This window comes from Sturnus vulgaris, chromosome 3, assembly GCF_052056855.1.
Source record: "Sturnus vulgaris isolate bStuVul1 chromosome 3, bStuVul1.hap1, whole genome shotgun sequence".
NCBI classification, from domain to species: domain Eukaryota; kingdom Metazoa; phylum Chordata; class Aves; order Passeriformes; family Sturnidae; genus Sturnus; species Sturnus vulgaris.
In genome coordinates, this window is record NC_142245.1 from 63,728,166 (window position 1) to 63,751,770 (window position 23,605).

General features: G+C 36.7%; 1 protein-coding gene across 1 annotated transcript in view; it reads right to left on the minus strand.

Moving 5' to 3' along the window:
- Positions 1-1,897: 1,897 nt before the first annotated feature.
- RNF217 (ring finger protein 217) overlaps positions 1,898-23,605 on the minus strand; it is a 62,091-nt gene continuing 40,383 nt past the window's right edge. The window contains exons 4-6 of the mRNA XM_014876680.2: positions 18,811-19,012; positions 13,384-13,455; positions 1,898-11,309 (exon numbers count right to left, since the gene is read on the minus strand). Of these exons, the coding sequence (XP_014732166.2) occupies positions 11,236-11,309; positions 13,384-13,455; positions 18,811-19,012 (348 nt within the window). The 3' untranslated portion in view covers positions 1,898-11,235. The remainder of the gene's footprint in view (positions 11,310-13,383; positions 13,456-18,810; positions 19,013-23,605) is intronic.

Sequence of the window (23,605 nt, forward strand, 5' to 3'; positions counted from 1 at the left end):
TGACTCAAAAGATTTTCTGAGCCAAGCAGGATATTCTGTACAGTAAGTGAGTTGCCACTACTTTCTCTCCCATAATTCCTCCAGTTTTCATGTCAGCTCTCAGCATTTACAATATCCTTTGGCAGGAGACTTCACTTGTCTTTCACTGTTTCAAGACTTACTTTTTTTTTGTTACAGATCCCATCTGGTTACTATTTTGTCTTTCCTGTATCACTCAGAGACTTTTGGTACAAACACGATAACCAATATCAATCAGTCCTATAATTTCATGCAAAGAACCTACCTCTATTTTGTTGTTGTCCAAAATCCATTTATTTGATTACTGTAACTAACTCTCATTTATACACTACTGGATAACTCAAGATTGTTTATTACCCCATTGCTTACCTTTTTCTTGACATAATTTGGAAGTATGTTCAAGAGCAAAGCCAAACACACATCTCTGCAGAATTCAAGCAGCATCCTCCCTTCATGGCAAAAGCTATTTACTCAGATCAATTTGTATGTTCTGACCAAACTATGCCCACCTCGTCCATGCGAGATCCTCCTTCTTAGACCATGTCTAGGTTTAATTTGAGACTATTGCAAAGAATTACAGAACTTGCTTATCTGCCAATAAACTTTGTGGCTGATAAGACAAGACTCTTCCATAAAAGCTGTATTGACCTTTTTGATGCATAACAGGTTTACATGGTTGCTAATTATAATTCAGTATTTCACATACCCCACAGTGACTCATTTCACTGCTCAAGCCAAACTACTAAGCAAAGCATGAAAACCCTCAAAAGTACATGTCAATCAGCTGAAGGGGAGCATCTAAAGATTACAATTCTGTGGAGCACATTAGTTCTATTTATTTGGGGAAATACCATGCTTTTAATCAAAGTCTGCTGTCTGTCTTTTGTCAAACAGTTTGAGATTGCAAGTGAGAAGTTTGCCTTTAACTTCAGTTTTGGCTCCAGGGCTATCGATTCCTTTGGCCTGCAGACTATCCTTCCATTGCTGCACACTAGAATTCCTGCAGATAAGGAACCTCTGGTATGATTTGACATTTGACATTTCGTTGCAAATCTTGACTGTTTTGGAGGGGGCCGGGGAGAGGGCTGAAAGGTTTGTCCTCCACCAGAGAGATCAAGCATAAGCCTCAAGATTTTTGCTGTATATTTCTTGGCAGGGAATTGGTTTTCAGCTTCATTTGCTGCGGAAACAAAGAGTAGGTAATGGTGATAGCTTGTGTGCCTGTTCATGAATGTGCAAGTGCAACTTCATAATTAGGTATAGTGTTTAAAAATCCCAAATGCATCAGAAAACACATTCCATCAATACTGACAGGCCACCTAGTAAGGAAACTGTACACAGTTCCTTTCCAGAGAAAAGAGGAAATGAATTAATTTAATTAATTCAATTAATGGGTTACCTATTTCAAGTTTATGGCTACAGACTGCTTTCACTGAAACCTTTTGAAAATGATAAAGCTTTAGGAAGTAGTCATAAAAAGGGAATGGGAAAATTTTCTCCTCATTTTATGTAATTTTAAGCTAACATTTCATGAGAAGGTAAAATTCTGTGTTACATATTAAGATGCTTTTAAAAGTGAAAGCAGTAGCCAGAGATGAGACCACATGACAGGGAGTATTTTACATTAAAATATTCACCACAGTAAACTGGCTTGTTACCTCCACTTTCATTTCCAGTGTTAAAGCAGGTAAAGAGTGAAGTGACTCTAATACAGGGTTTGAGAACACAAAGATCCTGAAGTTAAATTATCTTGTGAGGTTTTTTTAAGATTACATAAATATCATAAAAAGTATTACAAATTTAAGGGAGACTCCTTGGAGACTGTCCACTATCCTTCACACATAGAATTGCTTAAAGAAAGAGTTAAACGTTCAGGCAATTTCATTTATTTTTTCAAAATTTTATTAGGTAGACATTACTAGATGACATTGTAAAACCCCTTGTGTGCCAAGTGAACGAACTCTACAATGCATGTCTCCCCACAATTAATCAAATCCACTGCTCCCCACCCCCATTTCTGAATACTCATTTTAAGATGGGTGGAGTGCATTCAAATGCTCCTTTACATTCTTCCATTTCATCATGGGGAAGCACTTTTTCAGTTTGTTGCTAACAGGGGCTTGTGATGTCAGTGTAAGTGAAAGGAATGCCTTTAAAGAAAACAAAGTACCATAAGTTTTGTCTTACGAAATTCAGTCTCATACGAACACCAGATTCATCGCAGAGTCTTTTAAAAATTAAACTGCCTACCGTGATTGTATTTAGCAAAGTGAAGCAATACAGAGAAATATCTACTACTGAATACTAGTGAGGTAACATTTTGAAAATAAAACTGTTAAAAAATTCACTTACTTCCGAAAGGTCCTGTCCAGCAGGACAAACATTGGCAGAACACCTTCCCTTGTATCCATGCATGTACATGTGCATATACAACCTGTGTCTACTATAGCTTTTTAAAGAACAAGATTTTAGTTATACATTCATCAGGACAAGTTTAAAGATCAGACATTACTATGGTAGATTCTACAGAAGACTTCAGTGAACCATCTTCTAGACCTCCTAAATAAAAAGGCACTCTGAAGAGGGTAGCAAGAAATAATTCTTACAAAACATTGACATAAACTAAAGCAACCACACAGGTAGCACACTCAACAGTGATTAGTGGTATACATTTAAACTTGAAGATGAATTATTTGTAAAATATTGCCCAGGACTACTGAATATTTTCATCAAGTTATTACAGCATGAAGACCATTGTTGCAATACGATGCAACAGAAAATATAGTGTCAGCTATATGCAAGACAAAGATAATGGGGAAATCTTATCAGCATTTTGTTTGTGTGTCTGCTGGTTCTAGGAGAGAAAAAATTCATTTAAGGAAATAACCAGTAAAAATAAACAGTAACTCATAAGATTGAAAGAGAATTTTGATACATGGCATCTTCTATTTAATGGATTATAGAAGAATGAAATTTTTAATGTCTAAAATTTTGAGATAATGCTGAAATAGAAGTCATTAAGATATGTAATAATTCACTTATAATTTTATTGCAGTATGGCTCTAAATCAAATTCTCAATCACCAAAACCTTCAGATATGCAAGCTGAATCCTGACTAAACAGTCACATTAGTGTTCACAGTAAGACCATGACAGCTATATTAACAATTAGTAACTCCAGGGTGGAAAAAAAAGCCCCTCCTACCGTTCTGAAAAATTGAAGAATTTCAGGAAAATATAAGGTTCAAAGGGATACTCATCTTAATTCCTCCTTCTTTCCTTTACAAATTTTCAGAGGAGTAAATTGAATGTATTTAAACCATCTTATGATCATGAATCTACAAAAAATAGACTTTCTAAGCATCATTTTTCTTCTCACCCCCCATTGACTCAATTTCCTTTTGGTAATCAACTTTTATATTTCTTTTTTTTTGACAGATAATTGCAACCATAAGCTCATGAAATTCAAGGTAATTTTAGAAAAGTAGCTTATTCCTGACTTCAGTAATAGATGGACAATAGTGGCATCAATGTTAGTAAGGGCAAACAGGGCCTTTAGTAAGTCTAGAACATAAAGGGTAAAATTCCACTGTCTTCTGGAAAAGGAAGTAAGAAGAAATAAACCCCAGAACACCCATTTTGAAGCTATCAGATGATGGCAAAATGAGTAATACTTTTCCAGATCACACCTCCCACCCTGCAGTAAAGGCTGGGCAGAGAACCCAGAGCTGCGCCACCATCTTGATTGATGGTTTCGTCCACCAAGAGACCCACCCCAGAGGAGTTACCAGCTTGTATTAACAGGATATGTTAGTTCCAGCTGGATAACACTGAAATGCTCTCAACCTTTTAAGTCCCAGCCTAGCTACAGTGCACCTCCATGTGCCATATTCCTTGGTGCTTCCACCTCCAACAATTAGTGTGAACAAGGCAGGAGTGAGCCCCGAGCTGGCAGGTACAGCCACAGCAGGCTGTGCTCTAACTGTACTTGGGCTGAATTCTCTTCTCCAAAAGGCTGCAGTTCTCTCAGTGGTTGAAAACTCATGGCTTCTTATGTTGGAGGAGCCAAACTTACTCTAACAACAAGTTAAGGTGCATTTCTGCAGAAGTCTGAAGGAAGATTGGAGGAGTCAGGGGGAGGGATGGCCGCAAGGAACAAGTTAAAAAAAAACCCACAGAAATGACATCACCAGAATTAAAATAAGCATGCCAGATTACTTTTATGATAGGCTAATTTCTTCCCTAATACATTTGTCAACTTTCTGAACAAAACAATAGTGATTACTTTGGCTTAATATAATTGTAGGAGTCCACAGAATAGGAATTCCCATATTGCTCTGTTGAGGGGTATGAACACCTTTCATTTGTTTCACGCAGTAAGGCACTTACACATTTAAAATCTCTCATTATGCAAAACATTAAATACTGGAATTCAAGTGTCGATTTCATGGGCACTGCCTTCCTCCAGGTTTTATAAGTTCTTAGTCTTCCCATATATATACTACAAAAAGTTCCAATACTAGCTTGTATGTTGCCCAAATGCAGAACTAAAAATTGCTTTCTTAATGAATCCACAGTGTTTGGTCAACATCCTAGTTGTGCCAGAAGCCTGTACACTAAAAAGGATGTGATCTATTATCTCACTACCCTCAACCCCTGCCATTCAAATTAAACCTATTTTAAAGGGAACCCTTTACCCTAAAATACACAAAACAAGAGATGAGTAAGGGAAGACTTCTCATTGAATTGTCATAGAATTAAATTCAACTTGGACACGTTCCTCAGAGATAATTTTTTCTTTTTTCAGCACTATTCTCATCTCTACCCTAGTGACAAGAATTAACAAATATGCGAAAATGTTATTTTGTACTCAGATGGTTAGTTATGTAACAAAGATGACTGTGCTACTTAAGTACATTTTAAAATTGCAAAATTAAAAGCCATGGAGAAAATAGATTTCAGCATCTTGCTTTTAAGTAATGTAAATACAACAAAATTAATCTTTTGCTTATAGCTCAGCAAAGCGTTAACAAAGCAACTTCTTATGAGATCACATTTTACAGGTCCAATTTGATCTTCAGCCATTTTCACAAGTCAGTTTCAAATGATGAAATTTAGAAGGAGAAGGAAAGCATACAAACAAAGTGTGTAAGAATGGAAAGATGGTAAACATTTTATATGAGATGGTAGACAGTGAAATGTAAATTCATCCCTGTCCTTGCAATTTCTGGACACAAAGCAGCAGGATGCAAATTGTTATGAAAAACCCCAAAGAGTGCATTTTTTATGCAAAAACATAGTCCATGACTAAAGACTGAATCCATCTGCTCATCCAGAGCTTACATAAGGCATGAAGATGTTTTCTGACTGCATTACAGTTTTACAGGACAGGTTTTAAACACCTGAATAGCTTCTCTGGATTCTGTAATTATATTCCTTTCTAAAAATGAGGTAAAATGTGACATTGTGTTAGTAACATCATCCTCTGTGACAGTAAGTTAAACATTTCAAAAATACTGTTTTCAGTCTGACAAATTTTCCACAAGGTGAACACTGAACAGGGGTGGCATGCAACTGTGTTTAAGATATGTGCAAAATTCACATTTATGCTAAACAAATATTTTTACACAATAAGCTTCTCTTCTGACTTTGATCCATCCAAAACACTTCCGATTAATTTTTCATGTTTTGATAAGCCAAATAAGCACCAAAAAAAGGCTTTCTTTTGCACAATATGGATATTTTAATAAATGCATCACTATTATAACTATTGTGTTATACAGAGAGATTTATAAATAAACAGCTGGAATTATTTTTCAAAAGGTATGCATTTATTTTTTTGCTATGGAATAATTAAAACTTATTACACATTTTTAACTTTGAAATCAGAGCATGCACTCTAAGATCAGTTTTCATTTCCCTTATGGAATTTCACTATTAGGCCAAGAGAAGAGAAGCATCAGTGATTAACTGCCTAATACGTGCAGTCTGCTCCTTACTGCAGAGAGAATATATGGTTCCTGAACTCTTATGCACAGAAAGGTAAGGAAGATTCAGTGAGGAAGCTTCATCTGCAAGCAGCTCCATTTGTTAGTTTTATCACAAAAACGTTTTGGGGTGTTAAATACTGCTCAAGCTGTAACACCAGTGAAAACAGTGTTTGTCTTTCAATTATATCAAGGCTCAGCTGGTTTTTCATGTAACAGTAACAAGACAAACTACCAAATAGATCAGCAACATAACGTTTTAGATGTTGTGTGTCCTCAAGTTTATGTGTTAAGTCCTAAAAATACTGAACAGCTGCAATTCCACTTCTTACAGTGTGCTATTTGTTACTCTGAAGAAAGAATCTGAAGAAATGTTATTTAACACTGTCTTTGGGTGTTGTTCCTAATTTTATTAGTGGCTCAAAGCATTAAGGTTTCTTTATTATATTAAAAGCTAGTATCCCCTCTCCTGACAATCTGCTCTAATGAGAGTGTTGTCCAGAAATTCTTCCCAACTCCTTCCCTCTCCTGCGCTTACTAAACACATTGGCATCGTTCTGCAAACGAGGAGTGGCTCTATAGTAGTTTGAACTTCTTAAGAAGTGAACTGGGTTTTCCATGGCTATCAACATACTTCCAGATGTTTTTATAAAAGTATTTGCGACCAAATTCCACTCTGGCATAAAAGTAGTCTTCTCTGGTTTAATGGGGCTGTGACTGATGTCAGGAATGAAGCTGACTCACTCTAACCATAAGGCTTAACAATTAAAAGAAAGTAAGAAATTATCTAATAGTTTCCTCATGTAGGATTCTTTCCATCAGCAGAGATCTAATATAGATTATAACAGTAACAGCAATCTGTGGTTCTTATCTACAACTTGAACCTGCACAATTAGCATACCAAAAATTACGATGTAAGGTTTGCTCAAGAAACACAATTAAATTTAAAAAAATCTAATAAACCAACCAAGAATCTGCATGGCAAACTATTTGGCCATTGAATATTAAACAGTTTCTCAAATCTAATTGGCATAAGAAACCATTCCATCACCAGTGAATTTGTATCCTCTGAGAGAATTACTGCCCCACCTACACACCATTTAACATCACACGAACTGTGACAGTCTTTGGAAGAGCAAAAAGCCTCTTGGCTAAAAAGAATACCTGATGGTGAGCCAAAATGCTTTCTAGTTAAAATTGGCAGTAGTCCCCACAAATTAGTATTTTTAATAAAGTAAAACTTTTATAATGAATAAATAGGTGTAAATTCCAAAAACCCTTAACACACCGGGGGAGTTATGAATTCAGCATTAGGAGCATCAAAATCAAACACAAAATCTTCCCTTACACATTTTCACTGCCTCAAAGGAAGATAATAGATCACTCAAAGTGCACTGTACTTTAATGACACTGAACAGGTAGGAATATGCTGTTTATTATAGAGGTGGTGAGAACCGAAGACTCACTGACTTTTTTGTACAGAACTAAGCCTGATGGGTCAGCTCAGCACAAAGCTACTCGGAATTGCTTTTCTGCCTCTTGCTTGTATTCCTACTCAGCCTATTACTCTCACTGGCTAATAGACTGACATAAGGAAAAGCACAATTATTTTCCAGTCACAATCTCCTGGATGAACTCTGTACATACACATAACTATGCTCTGAGATGCCACAGGACAGAAAATGATCCTGCTGCTGATATGGTTGAGTAGCCCTGGAACTTGACCCCATTAATGAAACAGAACTAAATTCTGCATAGTGGAGAAAGGGAATGCAGCCCCCGAGGGGGTGGGGTGTCCAGCCAGACCTCCCAGCAGGAGCAGGATGGGGCACACACAGCCACAGCACCACAGGGAGAGCCCCAGCTCTGACTGCACACCTGCACACGGGGCCGAGCACACAGCAAATCCAGCCCCAGGAAAGCTTGAAACAGAAGGCTAGTGTAGAATGGATTTAAGCATTTCCTAGTCTTGACACAGGTACGGATGAGCAACAACCTTGCACAAAGATAAATAAACTTAAATATTAACTGTCGTGAAAGCAAACACAACAACCAGTGATGATCAGCATACAGTAGTGTGAAATCTGCCTTAGCAGGTTAATATAGCTGCCTGATGAAGTTTTCTGCTAATAAAGATGGAGTAGAACAGCCTGATGGTTTCTTTAGAGTAGTTACAAAAAGCACAATACACTTACATAATTTCTTTATAAAGTCCATTCAGTTGCTTTCAAATGAATAAATTAATGCTTTTAAAACAAATGACGTGGCTTTGATGTATATAAGGTTTGTTGTGATGAGTTGCTTAAAAGCTGATGTTTAACCAAATAAAGCTTTGTACTGAGCTACTTCTCATGCTTTACTACGTAATGTTATATAATATTGATAAAAATTGTATTTATGTACTTTTCCAGTGGCAATATTTTTATACAGATGGAAAAAGACTTCCATATCCCTATTCTGCCTGGTTCTTGAACACTTATCCCGTTCTACAGAAAAGCAAAAATTATTGCAATTCCTTTTTTTTTTCCCAACAGAAAAAGCACAGATTCACTCATCTTTATAAGGTCAAAGATGTCTCTTTCTGCTCTGTATACAAAATGAAGAACCATTCCCTTTGATTTTATCTGTTCTGATAAAATCAAAATTGCCTAGATGAAATGATAATGTAGGAGCTGAGTTGTATGTTCCTTTTCTCCATCCACAAGGACATACTTTCTGAATAGAAGTAAGTGCAGATCTATTATCTTCCCTTTTATGTTCTTTATTCTAATATCTTAGATTCAGATCTTGCTGAACTCTAAAAACTGAAAATAGCAAACATGGCAGAGTGAAAACAGGTACAAAGACTGTAGGAATATCTCAAACATTTATAAAGAACCAGGAAAAGAAAGGAAATAAATCCAATATGTAGTTATTACAGATAATCTCAAGTACTAAAATATTCTCAAGTGGAGTAGTTTGACACCAAGTTATAGACTGCATTGCAAACCCAAATCTATCTATATATATCTCGCTCTCTGAGGTCTGAAGGTTTTTCTAAATAATACAAAAATATCTTCATTATTTGACATTTAAAGAGAGGAATAAAAATCCCTGAGTAAGCCAAAGATAACTGATATGTATAGCCTCAGAAAACACACTCAAAACCAAGACCAATTTTAAGGCAGCTTCTAACTTCAGACATAACAAACAGAAAACTGATGTATCTCAGAAGAAAGTAAGTCTAAGTAACAGGTAAATTTGCATTGACAATAGGCTTTGAATTTTATTTCTAAATATCATTGCTTCCCTCCTTAATTTGTAAATCTTTGAAAAGTACTGTTTTTACTATTAGGATAACAGGGTCAACGTGCCCTTAAATTCAAATGAAAATTATTAAATAGTTACTGACTACCATGGTGTGCTTAAAGAAAAAAAAAAACGCAAGAAAACAAAACCAGAAGCTGACAGAAAACAAGCATACTAGCCAGCTATGGTAAGCTGATATTTGTGTTTCCAGGTAAACAAAAGTCATCAGCTTCTTCCACTGAGGCTTCGAAGTCAAAGTATCTTATAACAAGTACTATGTTGGTGGGGCAGAACACTATTTGCTTGAAAATTTCAACTGGATTCAGATTTAACAACAATTTTCAAAGTAAGCGGCACAAAGTACATCCTCTTAAATGATACGTTATTTGCGAGCCTAATTTTTGAAGTCAGTGGACTCTTAAGGACATTTCCCATCTTCCTGCTTCCCTTTTCCCCATATATACACAAACATACATATAAATACATGTGTATCTTCACACACACTGAAAAGAAGTACCTTCACAGTACAAATCCAATCTTCTTAAGATTAGCCTGTATTTTTACAGTATGAAGTAGTTTTTTTCTTATTTAACTCCTTTCTTTTTTGTTTCAGTGTTCTGTCTAAACAAATTGATTCTGTTTTTTAAGTTATATTTGTATGATAAATTTGGATTAAAATTAAGTGTAAAAATTCTGAGTAACTGATTCCTTACTCTGAATTACACTGCTTTTGTTGTGATGCACTGAGAAAGAGGTTTGGTAGCAAACAGTGGAACTTAAGAAAAAAAGAGCAAAGATAGCTATTCTCTTCAGAACTGTCATGTGCCAGGAAGAGAAACACTGAAAGCAGAAAATTAGAATGAAGTGGTCTCCTAAGAATTTATGATTACTTCCCTTACCCTGGATTCACAGATTTTCCTCACGAGACATCAGTGGATACTCCAAGACTTATGTAGTAGTAGCCTACTCAAAGGAACAAACAAACAAAATGTGCTATTTAGTTTATAAAATTTCAACAAGTCAATCCTCACACGGGTAGTGTGTAGCATGTCTATCATATTCCAAGTCAGAACAAAAGAGCAGGTTTCCAGCTTCCCTGCAAACACACTTCAGGGATATCTTGGGACAGATTAGGCCACTGACACGTCTTGTTATCTAAACCCTTCAAATTTTTTCTGCACTGTGAGAATTTAAAAATGAAGTCCTGTTGTAACAAATCTTGTCACACCCCCTGCCCATTAATATTAATGACTGTCATAAATAAATTACTGAAGTGAAACCAATCACCATATTCTTAAGTATCACGGCGCGTCAGTACTAAGGGTATTTCCCTCTGAGGCACTGCAGTTTGGCGGTGGCAATGTGCACTCCACTGGCAGGAGCACTCAGAAGATAACCAGCTGTCGTGCTCTGGCATGGCATGGGGTTTCGGTATGCTGAACAGAATGCTGTGTGATGGAAGTTATTTACAGAAGTACTTTTTAATACCAAAAGTAGTATGCTCAGTATACAGTAAGAGTCTGAACACTTGTAAGCATTTCCACCTTAAAGGCCGACGCTGAAGTTAAACGAGCACATGTTAGCAGTTAAATGCTTCTTCACAGGCCAAATCGGTAGTAGAGTTGTGGCTACAATACAGACCTGGATTGTCTGGTTCAGAAACTTAGACTCAAAAAAAACCCTCCAAAGTCATAACTAAAAAACCCCAAACCAAAGACATTTAAAAAGCAGCAGTCAGGGGGCCCATCTTGTTGAGAATGCACCAGAAAAGAGGCTTTCTGGTCTGCAGTAGTGTTTTCGGCTGAGGGAAGATGGCAGGAGAGCCTCCATCCTTCTTCCAGGGCGGTGGCTTTGAGGCTGTAACCAGCACTGTATTGCTCTGTCACATAAAACACGGATAGCCCTTGCAGGACCAGCTCACTTCAGGCGAGTAATGTCCGTCCTCACCAGGGCATACCTGTCCGTGACCTTTTCCTCTGCTTTTTACAAAGGCAATAGATAGGAAACACAAATAAACCTGCCAAAAGAAGGAAACAGGAGAAAAAAACCCCATAATTAAATACAATCCTTTGTGCATGTGTTATGTTCTTTAAATACAGTTTTTCAAATAGAACTTTTCATGTCTCAGAAGAATTTAGACCAGGCATTTGGACAAGCAGAAAATAATACTAGGCTGCAGCAAACAGTGTCTTTGATAACGAATTAAGCTACACTTTCTGTTACAACAAATTCCTGCTAACCCTACACTCATCTCTGACAAATTAATTTCTGAACCATGCTGTTTGGTGTAAGGTACAAATATAAAACTTTTAAAAGCACTCTGGAAATTCTTAGCTCTAAATTCAAAGCTGATGTAACTAAACTAGTTCTCAATTAGATTCACATGCAATAGGGACAGCATGTTAGAGTTTTACTTTTTATTTATTTTTATGAACGTCCTCATCTACTGTGAAGTAATACCAAATGTTCATCTTGAATCGTATCAGTGTTTATCCTTGCCTAGACAGGGAACTCTTTATTCTTAAAAGTCTTTTGAGACAAAGAAAGCTGTAAAAAAAAAAAAAAATACATTGCAATCATTCAGGTGAAAAATCTGTCAAATAGTTTGTACTGAAACCCAAATGAGAAGCATCTTCCCCTTTCTCTTGCCACCTGCACACTGAAATGGCTGAAGATTTTCTTTTCAGACACCACTACAGTGATAACATAGAACAAAAGACTACTACAATCACAGGGCTTTGCTCAATAGCCTTGTAAATGGTGCAGTATGGTTTACAGCTACTTAACTGAGATTAGTCTAACAGTGGTTGGAAGCAAATATTGCTCTAATTACCTCAAGACAAAAACTTTTCTATAAATAATCAATGTTTTTGAAACTGCTCATACTCCTGGCCTTCATCACATCTTATCCAGCCAAGCCTACGATGAGACTTCAATGGCATTCTGATTATTATTGTTACTGTATTACTGCAAAACCCTCTTAATTTTTAGTATATATAAAAAAGTGGGTTTTTTCCCCATCATAGATTATATCAGATTGTAGACCAAAATAAGATTTACTGGCATTAAGAAGTCTTTATTGTTTAAAATGTTGGCATAAAAATGCTACTGAATAGAATAAATATTTAAGATTGACATCACTCACTCTCTTCAGTGAAGATGGTTGGTCTAAATACAGAAATTACAGCAATATTCATTATTTGGCAAGATGTAGTCTAGAAAGCTGTAATAGTACTTCTGTTATAGGTTGATTGATTATTTTCAACCTTATTAATATAACTATCCCAGTATATTTTGGTTTTATTGTATCAAAATAAAGGAGCCACATCCCAATATACTTCAGGGCTGGGCATGGACTGCAAATTCTCAATGGAATAAGCAGTTTGATAAGAAGTTGTGAAGCAGCATGATCCATGAATGACATATTGCTCCCAACATAAAGAGTGGATATGCATTCGCACGAGAAAAATTGTACCTTGCTGTCACAGCTGATCTCCTTTCTGCAGGAAAACTCAGCTAAGCCAGGCAAAGAGCATCTTTGCTAAAATATCTGTGTCCACATTAATACAACGACATTAACAGAGCTTTGACACTGTAATCAAATGAGTTCATAGTTTTTGTGATGGAATACAATTTGGCAGCCTTTGCACTGGATCATGTTTTGAGACTGACTCATCCCAATTTGCTGCTTTGTTGTTATTGCATCTTCAAGCTGGTGAACTCTTAGGACTAGGCCTTAGTTCCCTAAAAATCTTGTCATACTCATGGCCAAGATCTAAAAATTGTGATTCAATGGGGTGATTAAAGGCTGGGTCAGCCAGCCCCCAGGATTACATTTAAGTTACTGTGAACTTTTTGCTAGTTTATCTACAGCAGTTAAAGACTGCTGTAGACAGTTAAAGACTGGAAAACCAAATAAATGGCAAAAAAATAAAGCTAGTAAGCATACATTTTATTTTTTTTTTAATCATGCATTTAATATTAAAACAGTATCTGCGAAATCTGTACTTTGTCTCCATGTCTTTGAGATATCATATAGAGAAAGTCACTGCATAAGCAGGATTAGATTCATTCACATACGTAATTCTTACCTATTACAACAGCTACGGCTCCCAGGGCCAGTCCCAGAACCAATATTAGGGGTGTAATGAGTAGTTTTCCAGCTGAAATGCAAAATCCATTAAATAGTTAAAAGAGGGAATTTTTATTTTTTTCCTTTCCAACAATTCATAAATATTTTAATATCAGAAAATATTTTAATCTATTATTTTTAAAATAGTAATTTTTACCTCTACAAACAGGATCTCTACTTGTAATTTCATCCTACAAATTCAGCCAGGAGCTATCACCACACAGTCAGCTCCCAACGCACATTTCTCTCTGCCCTCTTCACCCACCACAACTCTCTGAGCACAGCTTATTTCATACATTAACAGCTTGCATTTATTTCTGTTTCCATTCTGAAATCCCTCAAGCATTGACAGGAATGTGATAGCTATAAAGCTACTATAATTTGGCTTCTCTGGAATCCTACTTCACAGCAACCAGCCTGGAGAGATGCCAAGCAAACTAGCATCTTGGAAAGTTTAGGTTAGCTCAAGGTGATGAGACCATCCCCTCTAAATACATTTCTGCTTGCTTTAAAAGGCTACAGTGAAGTGCTCATGTACAGCTGTGATTTAAGTCGAAGTCAAACCACAGCCAAATCTATTTTGGATCTACATTTATAAGGGTATGTTGTGACTCTTACAACAGTAGGGCAGTGATGCTGAGCAGCATACTTGCTAGAGCATAAGACCAAGAACAAATAAAGCATGTTCATATTCTTTATTTCTGATGCGTTCAGGATTTTCAGAAGTTCACAGAGTGAAGGCAGGGGTCTTGCTGAAAAAGTGAATTTGAACCTGAACCAGAACCCAAGCTATCTTCCTTGCATTGCCCACTTCAATGGAAGAATCTCCCCGTCTCTGTTGCCTGAGCAGCTGGGTCAAAGACATCACTTCATTGAGATGTTTGAAAATGCAGGAGAGCAGGCATTTTTACTGGTACACCAGCAGTCTGAGCAGGGATCTGAAATTCTGCAATTCTCTAAGTTAGGTACATGTTTGAAAGATCACCTCTCGAATGGGAGAAAAATTGAGTTTGTTACCTTTCTTTCCTGCCCTTCCCTCTCTCAAGTCACTCATATCAGATTTCAGTAAGTGGATTACTTCATTCAATAATGATGTAAACCTTTCCATAACCTGAGACACTAATTTGAGCAGTGCAAAGGAAAAATTAGATATTTTGGAAATATTTACAGCAGTTAAATGAACTGGTCCTTTTCTTGCTCTGTTTTGATAGCTTTTGAATTTCACAGGAGTGTTGTGGGTGGGAAACATTAATTCGTAGAAGAAAAAAATTCGGCAAATATTTGTATTACTCTAGTTGCTAGGCATCCTAACGGCATACCTTCCTGGGACTTCACTGAGCTGTGTTCTATACACACAGAAATTGTCAAATACATTATTCAAGTGAAGACAGAAAATGAATGTAAAGTGAAGGAAAAACTCAAGAAAGGTCCAAAAAAAAGAAATTAAAAGCATTTTAAAACATTACCAGAGCCTTCAACAATTTCAAGTAAAGCTTGTAAAAGATTAGAGGCTTAAGGTATGAACTCCTTACTTCATTGATAGCCATGTAATTAGAACGCTAGAAAATTACGACGTTTGTTACTAAAATTATTAAAAACTTAAATCACTGAGCTAGTGATTGAGGATGAAGAAACAGAGTCTATGGGAAGGGCTAAGCTAGTCTACAATTGGAGTAACTTCTTTTCAGACACAAAGAACAGCTCCTGAGCTAATTCAAGAACTCATTTACTTACATTTGACAAACTCAGAACTGAAATAAAGCATGAGTAGTGTCTTTCCTTCTACCTGTGAATATGAAGTTACAAATATTGTGTAATTCCAAGATCTTACAGAATAAAATGACTTTTCATCATCATAAGACTGTATATTCTTTTGGTTATCAATACATTATTTCTAAAGACCAAATTTCAAAACAAATACTTTTTCTCTTTCTGTATCTGTCACATTCAAATCCTTAATATTTCTCTACCTCTCTAAACTAAAATAAACAAACAACATAAGGTGAACGAGACTTGCAGATGTCGCCATCAGGAAGAGTACGAACAGCAGCAATCACTGGCAAAGTAGCAGGTATGTACTATTTGGTCCAATAATATTATCTACATTGTATGAAACAATTACAAAATGCTCAGTTTTATATATCAGAATTGACAACTACTTTATATCCAATTTCAGTTTGATAAACATAGTTTGTCATAGTGCAAAGTATTATGAAGCTCTTAATCTTAAAGGGAATCATACACACCAAGAAATGTCACTGAGACTAAGGATGTTTGCTGCAGGCACTAAACTGTCCTACATCTGTTAGCTCCGAGACTGAGAACACAGAGAGCAAATGTAACACCTGCCTCAGAGCTCAATAAAATCTTGGGTCATTAGCCCATGTGGTGATCTCAGCAGTAGGTTATGACAGCCAGTTTGCTGTTGTCCAAAGCTAGCTTTTAAGGGTAACTTAACAAAAAGCAATTGAAACGGAACCTTTTTACAATTGCACTCAAAATTATGGTAAACAATTTCTCTACTGGGTGGACCAACATGAAGATGTAGACATTTGTGGTTGTATAACAACTCTATCTGCAGGTGTCTCAGAGGGGTTGCCTTATTTGTGATACAGAGAACCACGTTTTTCTGCAAAATAATGAAGTGTTTCAGGAAGCATGAGAACATACTTTTCCCTTGCCTAACTTTGGGTTACTTACAGGTTTTAGGATAATATATTCAAACCCCCACATATCCTTACAAGAATTCTTTGCCATATAAAAAAATTAATAAACTAGTTTTATAAAATATATCACTAACATATAAGAAAAAAGATAAAATTTAGTTTAAGTCTAAATATCATTATTGTTTAAGCAGAGACAACAAAAATGTCTACTTACAAATCAAACCAGCAATATCTATGTAGACATACGTTCTAATAAAAGTCTACATACCAAGGATATAGAGACAACTTCTTACAAATCAGACCAACTAAAATACGAAGTTGCTAATGAAGGCTGGATCACAGAAATGCATGCTGCCTCCTGTGAGGCTCAAAGCCATGCTTACATGAAGTGAACCTTGTGCTTTGCTTGGGATAGGAATAAACGTCAGCTAGATCTGAAAACATCCTGCTTTCAGAATCCTATCTGAAATGCTGGTTACCATGCGAAAAACATTCATTCACCTTAATAGCTTCATTACATGTTGTGTCTTGTTACACATCCATGAAGTACCAACCAATTTATTTTGACTACAATTCATCAACTGAATCCAGGTGGCATTCCAGTGGCATCTTGAGTACACTTAAGACAGCTGAACATGCCTTCCCTTCCTGTATAATTCATCACTGATTCCAGTTATAACCAAACATTCTGCCTTCAAGAATTCAGCCAAACAATTACAAAAGAATGAAATCTCTAAGTCTGCTGGGATGGGGGAATAAAAACAGTTTCCCTTGACTGTACTGGTCACAGGACAATTTCTCTAAAAACTATGCTAGCTAAAGAAGGGAGAGAAATGTCAAAGATCACTTCTGCTTTCGGGTTTTCTTCTTCCTGTGATTACTATCACCTTTACATAACAGCTGGTTTGTGAAGAAAAGTATGTTTAAATTTATGTTGCCATAAATACTTTTCCCTTATTTTTACTGCAAAGCAGTTTGTGACTGCATGCACTTGCTTCTCAACAGAAATCAGGATAGCATGCCAGCCTACCATGAGGTGATCTTTCTACACACTCCACCTGGCCAAATTTTAGAAACAACCCAAGAAACCTTCACTCCACATGGCTACAAAATAACATTTATGAAAGCATTTCTTCTCCAAAGGAATAAACTAAAAAGCCATACAAAACCCCCGCATATTTAGCAACACCTCACTGGTCTCCCACAGACAGCCTATTCTGTGATTCTAATAAGGTTACCCGTGATTCTGCACGTGAGCAGCACTAACTTTGTAATGTCTCTGAGTACAATCTGTTGCTACAGCGGAGACTAATTACACCAAATATGACAAGATTTATTTAAAAACAGCTTACACTGTTTGCCATTGTGGCTATTGCTAAAAGCTCTTCTGAAATCTTACTAAGTGCTTTGAAACAGTTCTCATAGTTTAAACCTGAATTTATTAATGAACGTTTATATTCATGTGCCCTGTCTTCCATCTAGGCTAGATCTTCTCCTGCATTGCAATTCACCTCTACAAAATGTTTTAGAGTAGGCATCTCCAATCACTTTCAATTTTCATCTCCTTTCTAGTTCTTTCTGTATCTTTAAATCACTTTACTCAAAGTTTGTTACCAAAGCCTTGCAAGCTCCTGGGGTCAAACTAATGGGCTTGGATGACATATTGCCACTTGTTTAAAACAAGCACTCAAAGTTTACAAATCTCTCACAATCAAGAGCAGGAAGACTGGCATTTTTATTACCAGGTCTATGAGTTTGTGTGTTAATTCTTACGTTACTCTGGAAACCACTTAATTTTCTTATTGGAACATGTCTGGCTCAGGAGTAATGTTTTCACTTCAGGTCTGCTTTTTCCCACATGTTCTGTCTCTTGCCTTTACCTCTACAATCAAGCTCAAAGCATTTCCTCATCCTAGGCAAACTACAAGTCATCTCCAATTTTTGTGTCTTAATTCGAAGTATGGAAAGTTCTATTTTGCTTGACAGGTTCCCAGTTTTTGACAGTTAATCCATTTTCTGTAACAATATATGTCACCTCACATGCCGTAAACTCACTACAATGATTGAACTTCTCATCTATGAAAGACATCACATAATAGAAGCACAAGATAATAAGGCAGACTCTTATATAGGTTGAGACAGATATCTGGCTTGAAAGCAAATTATGAGTGTCTTTTTGTTTAATAAAAAAACATTTTTGGCATCATACTTTTGTGAGCAAAATTAATGTATGTAATTTGTATTTTGTTTCAAGCTGATTTTAGCTGAACTAAAGCTAACAGTTAAAATACTATCCTCCTATTTATATGGGAAAAGCTTGAGTTTTTCAACTCGCATCAGGTTCAAATCCAAAGGGCACTTAATTCAAATAGACTTACACCAAGGTTAATTTAAATAAGCTTCGTCCTCTGACCCATTTCTCCAATATACCTTCAGAATAATGAATACCAGCGACATGCATATTGACAGCACTTTCCCAGTATTATTAAAAATTAGAAAACAAGCTACCAGAAGATGACACAATACTTAATCACACACAGTCCATCTAAAAAGGGAGGGCAAATTCCATATATTTAAATATACTTAATATCTTTTGAATAACTGAAAAACAAGTAGCCCATCCAATCCTTTAAACCACTAGTTTTAATTTAACTGCAATTGCCCTATCCCCCCAATCACTTCATCGTGCATCTCTCCACAAGGAGCACGAATCCACTCACCACAGACAGAGCCTCGCACTAATCTCCTTAGATGTGGTCTCTCGGGGAGGTAGCGGTATTTGCATCCAAAGATGCTGAGGTTTGACGTGTGGTCTCCAAAGAAGCGGAGCTGGCGGTATCTCTCCCCACAACGGTAACAGAAATTAGTGTTACACTGTGAACAGGTCATGTGGTCACACCCTTCAGTTCTCTGGATGTGGATCTGTATGAGCAGAAGCAAAAAAGATATTATTTTTCCCCCTTCCTAAGCACAGGAAAGTGGGCACTATCTGGGGCAGCTCATGTGCCAGATGAAAAGAAGCTGAAAGCAACCCCCTGCTAAGTCAGTATTTTCATTAATTAATACTGCAGCTGGCTTAAGACAATAATGGTTTTCTAAGGCATGTCAGAGCATTAAATGTGAGTTCTATTGTTTCCAGATTCCCCCTTCTTACATCTACATAATCCTCGTTTTTTGTTACTCTTCATAGCAGATGAGAATTCTTGCCCTTTCTGAAATTTTGGTTTCATTGCTGAAGTAGATATGTTAGCACCAAAATTTATTAAAAGCAAAAACAACACAGTGAATATAGTTATGAACTCTGTTTGACCCCTCCACAGATGGGTTTCCTTCTTAGGCCACCCGTGGCTTCATTCCCTTTTCCATCACAAATTGATTTGTCATTTTGTAATAAACACCAGAAGGACACTGCTATTACAGTGCACAATTTGAGAAGTATGGATGCTTTCTCCTTCTTAAAAAAAAAAAAAAAATAAATCGCACAAACTATATGTGGAATAAAAAAATAATACTAAGCTTTCATGATTCCTACAGCACAGCATAAAACAGGGCTGCCCCGGTTCTACAGCCATCTTTCTCCTGACTGCCTGCATCAATAGTTCCCCATCCTGCATTCCAAGACCACGTTCCAGAGAGGAACAGGACATAGGCTAATAATTGAGGTTGAAAGTGATGCTTGGGGGTCATCTATTTTAACCCCTAACTCCAAGCTGGGATAACTCCAGATAGATCAGATTGCTCCAGATCTCATGCCACTAGATTTAAAAATTTTCCAAGCATGGGTATGTCACAGCCTGTTTGAGCCATCTATACCACGCTTCACCATCTACTGGGGGAATACTTTTTTCCATTACATCCAATTTGAATTTCACCTGTTGAAACTTGCACCAGATAAATCAATGCCTCCTGAAACTCCTATACTTACCTACATGTATTTATTTTGCAGGGAGGTACAGGCAAAGACATGGCACCTCCAAGCACCAGAGACACTGAAAGCTCAGTGAGCTCCAGAGAAGCTCATGACTCCTGGGGTACCCGACATTCTTGAGAGGGTGAAATGCATTTGTTTTTTGATGTTGATCAGGGGTGATCTGGGCTCTCACCTTGCTTGCCCAAAGATCTACTGAAACTGGCACATTATACATGTAACAAAGTGATCCTTTCCGCCTGCAACACTCAAGGTAAAAGAGTTACAAAGATAACAGTAGCTCCAGATACACCTGCCAGCATCCCTGTGCCACAGTAGTGATCTCAGATTTTGCATTTCTATACTTTCAAATGCTGCTTTTATACAAAAGAGCGGAAAGACATTCACAAAGGAGAGAACTAGGCTATTAAAAAAAATGCTTTCTAGTAGGCAAGTATTCTAGTAGACTTAAAATTTGTCTGACCAAGCAAACATCCACCTCTACCCCAAGGAATTCTGCTGCATGACAGGTGGGTGTCCTGTTTTCCAGAAGCACCTTAAAAAATACCATTGCTGATGAGCTTTATAAGCCACTTGACTTCATAACTTTCACAGGTAAGCACTGACAGCAGGCAAAGTGGAAAGAGAAGTTTACCCAATGTTATACCAACTTAAGCATAACATAAGATATACAGTCTTTTGTTTTCCAAAAGGGACATTGCATTGTCAGTTTGACTTCTGACTTTCCAGGTTACATATGAAAAAAAATTTGACCCCATTTACAGAGCTGTAGTTTATTCACTGTAATTCCTCAGATTAACTTGAGCTGAAATCAAGGAATTTTAATAGTGACTAGAAGCATTTTGACAAATTTGCTTTAAAATTTGATTTAAATTAATTTTCAGGGGACAAACTTAACCAGCCACTATACAGACTGGTAATTTAAAGGGTAATTTTCCTCATCTGCTGATTCCATCTTAAAAATGTAAATGAGGGAACTAGATTTTGTGACTAATGAGAATTAACTGGTTGCTTTATTTTCTTTTTGAATCAAGACTGTTGAATTCTCCTCTCTCTTCTCTAATTTACCAACCCAATTAAGTTACCATTCATCTTTATTGTAATTCTGTAGAATCCTGGAAGCTATAAAAATCCTGGATACAAACCAAAATTACTTCACATTTCAAAAATAAGCGCATTTTGTTGGTAGTAAGAACTTCAAGGAGATGCTAGCAATAGCCCTTTATGTTCTACCATTCATATCTTTCAGAAATATCCACATCTTAGAAACTGCCTGCTATCCTTCTACCCATGCTTTCCTAGAAACCTCCCAGCTCCAGTTAGTGATGCATTACTCCTTAATAATTTGTCAATCTACTTGTTTCTGCCCTAAATTCTCCAGATGCATTGTCCTCTTGAAACATGAAAGAAGTTGATAAGGATTTATTTTCTTACAGACAAATGCTGCAACTACACACACGTCACGTTTGCTTCTTCAAAATGCAAACCATAAAAATATTTTAGTCACTACTCATCTGCACATGTAACCGTGTTCAAATGCTGCAAATCTGGAACAACCGGCTGTACCCGCCTATACCTTTTTATTGCAAAAACTTTCCTTTTTTCCAGTGAGTAAAAACTTGATTAAAAAAACAAAGTAAAAAAAACCCCACAAACACTAGATGCAGGGCTTGGACTCCTTATCACATGCTTTGCAGATTGACAATGCCAAGTGAACTTCGTATCATTTGGTCAGGCTGCTTTCAAGCCTAAGACATGACAGATCAGCTAACCAGATAACCAGATCAGCTTCATCTCCGGTTCCCATGGGCATGCCTCTGTGCCCTCCAGATAATGCACTGACAGAGATGGATCACAAATCTATAGGTTGAGAAAGCCATCGCTGATGGCTCAGATATCAGAGCTTACAGAGGGAGGTTTAGCCATTCAGAAACCCAAGAATAGCTTCCAGAACAACAGGGGTGAAAACTACACACCAAGGGCAAACACATCCAGTTCGGAGCCTTAAGCAGACAATCAAAGTAGCACAGTGGCTATTTCAGACCCTCATGACCCCCCTGCATGTTACATGCCCTCTCATAGAAATCTTCTAGGGAAGTCACTGCCAAGAGTTCTGAGGATGTCTCCTCCACCCCTGAAGAAAACCTGCATAACTTTATCCCTCTGTATACAAATAAGGACTCTCCTCCCTCCAGGGGATAAAAATTAATTTGCAGAGTACTTCCAGAAACTATGCCCTGAATTATTTGATAACCCTTATATGAATCAGAACAGATAAGAAGTACACACTCCTTTATTTGCATTGACAAGCTTGTTCTTAAATTTCTGCTGTTGTTCAAAGTCTTCTAAGCTAGAGTTGCTATGTGGTGTTTCCTCAGATAGTGTTGCTTTTGAAATCTGTGGTAAGATAACACCAACATGGAATATTTCCTTGGTTTGCTGTGCTGTAAAAACACTTGTGGAAACAAAAGCATTTTGTTGCAAACATACCAAGAAATTGTAAAAAATAACCCCTTAAAACAGTACTGGGGAAAGACATTATAGATGTTATGGATTTTGGCAAATGACATTCAATAACAAGTAGCAAATTTGCACTTATTAGTCAACTTACTCTAGAACAAGACCACCACTTTTTGGACAAGTCTTGTCAAGAAAAATGGTCTACACTGACTCTCAAAATAGTGTACAGTAAATTTGGAAAAGGCTCTATTAAGAAAAAAAGTCAGAATAAATTTAAGATACAGTCTAAACAAAGTAGCATTTTCCCATATTTCCATACCGACACACAGTCACAACATAAATCTACAATTAAGCATCTGGATAATGTGTGACATTTTTATTATCTTATGTAAACACATCTTGGAGAGACCAGGTAAATATAAGCTATTCCTATTAGATGTGCTAAAGCTGTATCTAACTACAGGAAAAAGTAATCAAGTTTAAGCTTATTTACCAATCCCCACTATATTGACATTACAAAGGATTATGTTCTTCCAAATCACTTACCCAAACCACTGAAATACTCATATTTGCCTGAGGATCTGCCTCTGTATACAAATACTCCATAAGTGTGTTTTGATTTTCTCACCTGCATGCTCAGATAAGATAATGCACTCAATTTCTCCACAGTACAGCTAAAAAGAGTCTCTGTGTGTGTATCTGTGCATATAAATAATTATCTCCTGAAGCTATCTGAAAAATATGGTCACAGTTTACACTGTAATCAGTATCACACTTTGGAAGTCACCAGAAATTCTACATATTACTTCAGTAAAGTAACGACACCTCTACTTAAGTTTTTAGTTGTCATTTCCATTCATTTCAGCTTTAGTGTAAAGATGAAATACTAATATCTTTAGACATAATTTAATACTGACTTTTCCTCAATCTGTTTGCCAATTTGGTTGCTGCAAATTTTCAAGTAAAATATGGAAGAGATTAAAAATAAAGTGTGTCTTCACTTGAAACATTGCCTCTGCGGACTTAGAACATGGATAAATCTAATAATATGTTGCAAATTATTTTCTCTGTCACTCTTTATTTGGAAATATATTAACATCTGATTCAACGTTATGTTATATACAGGT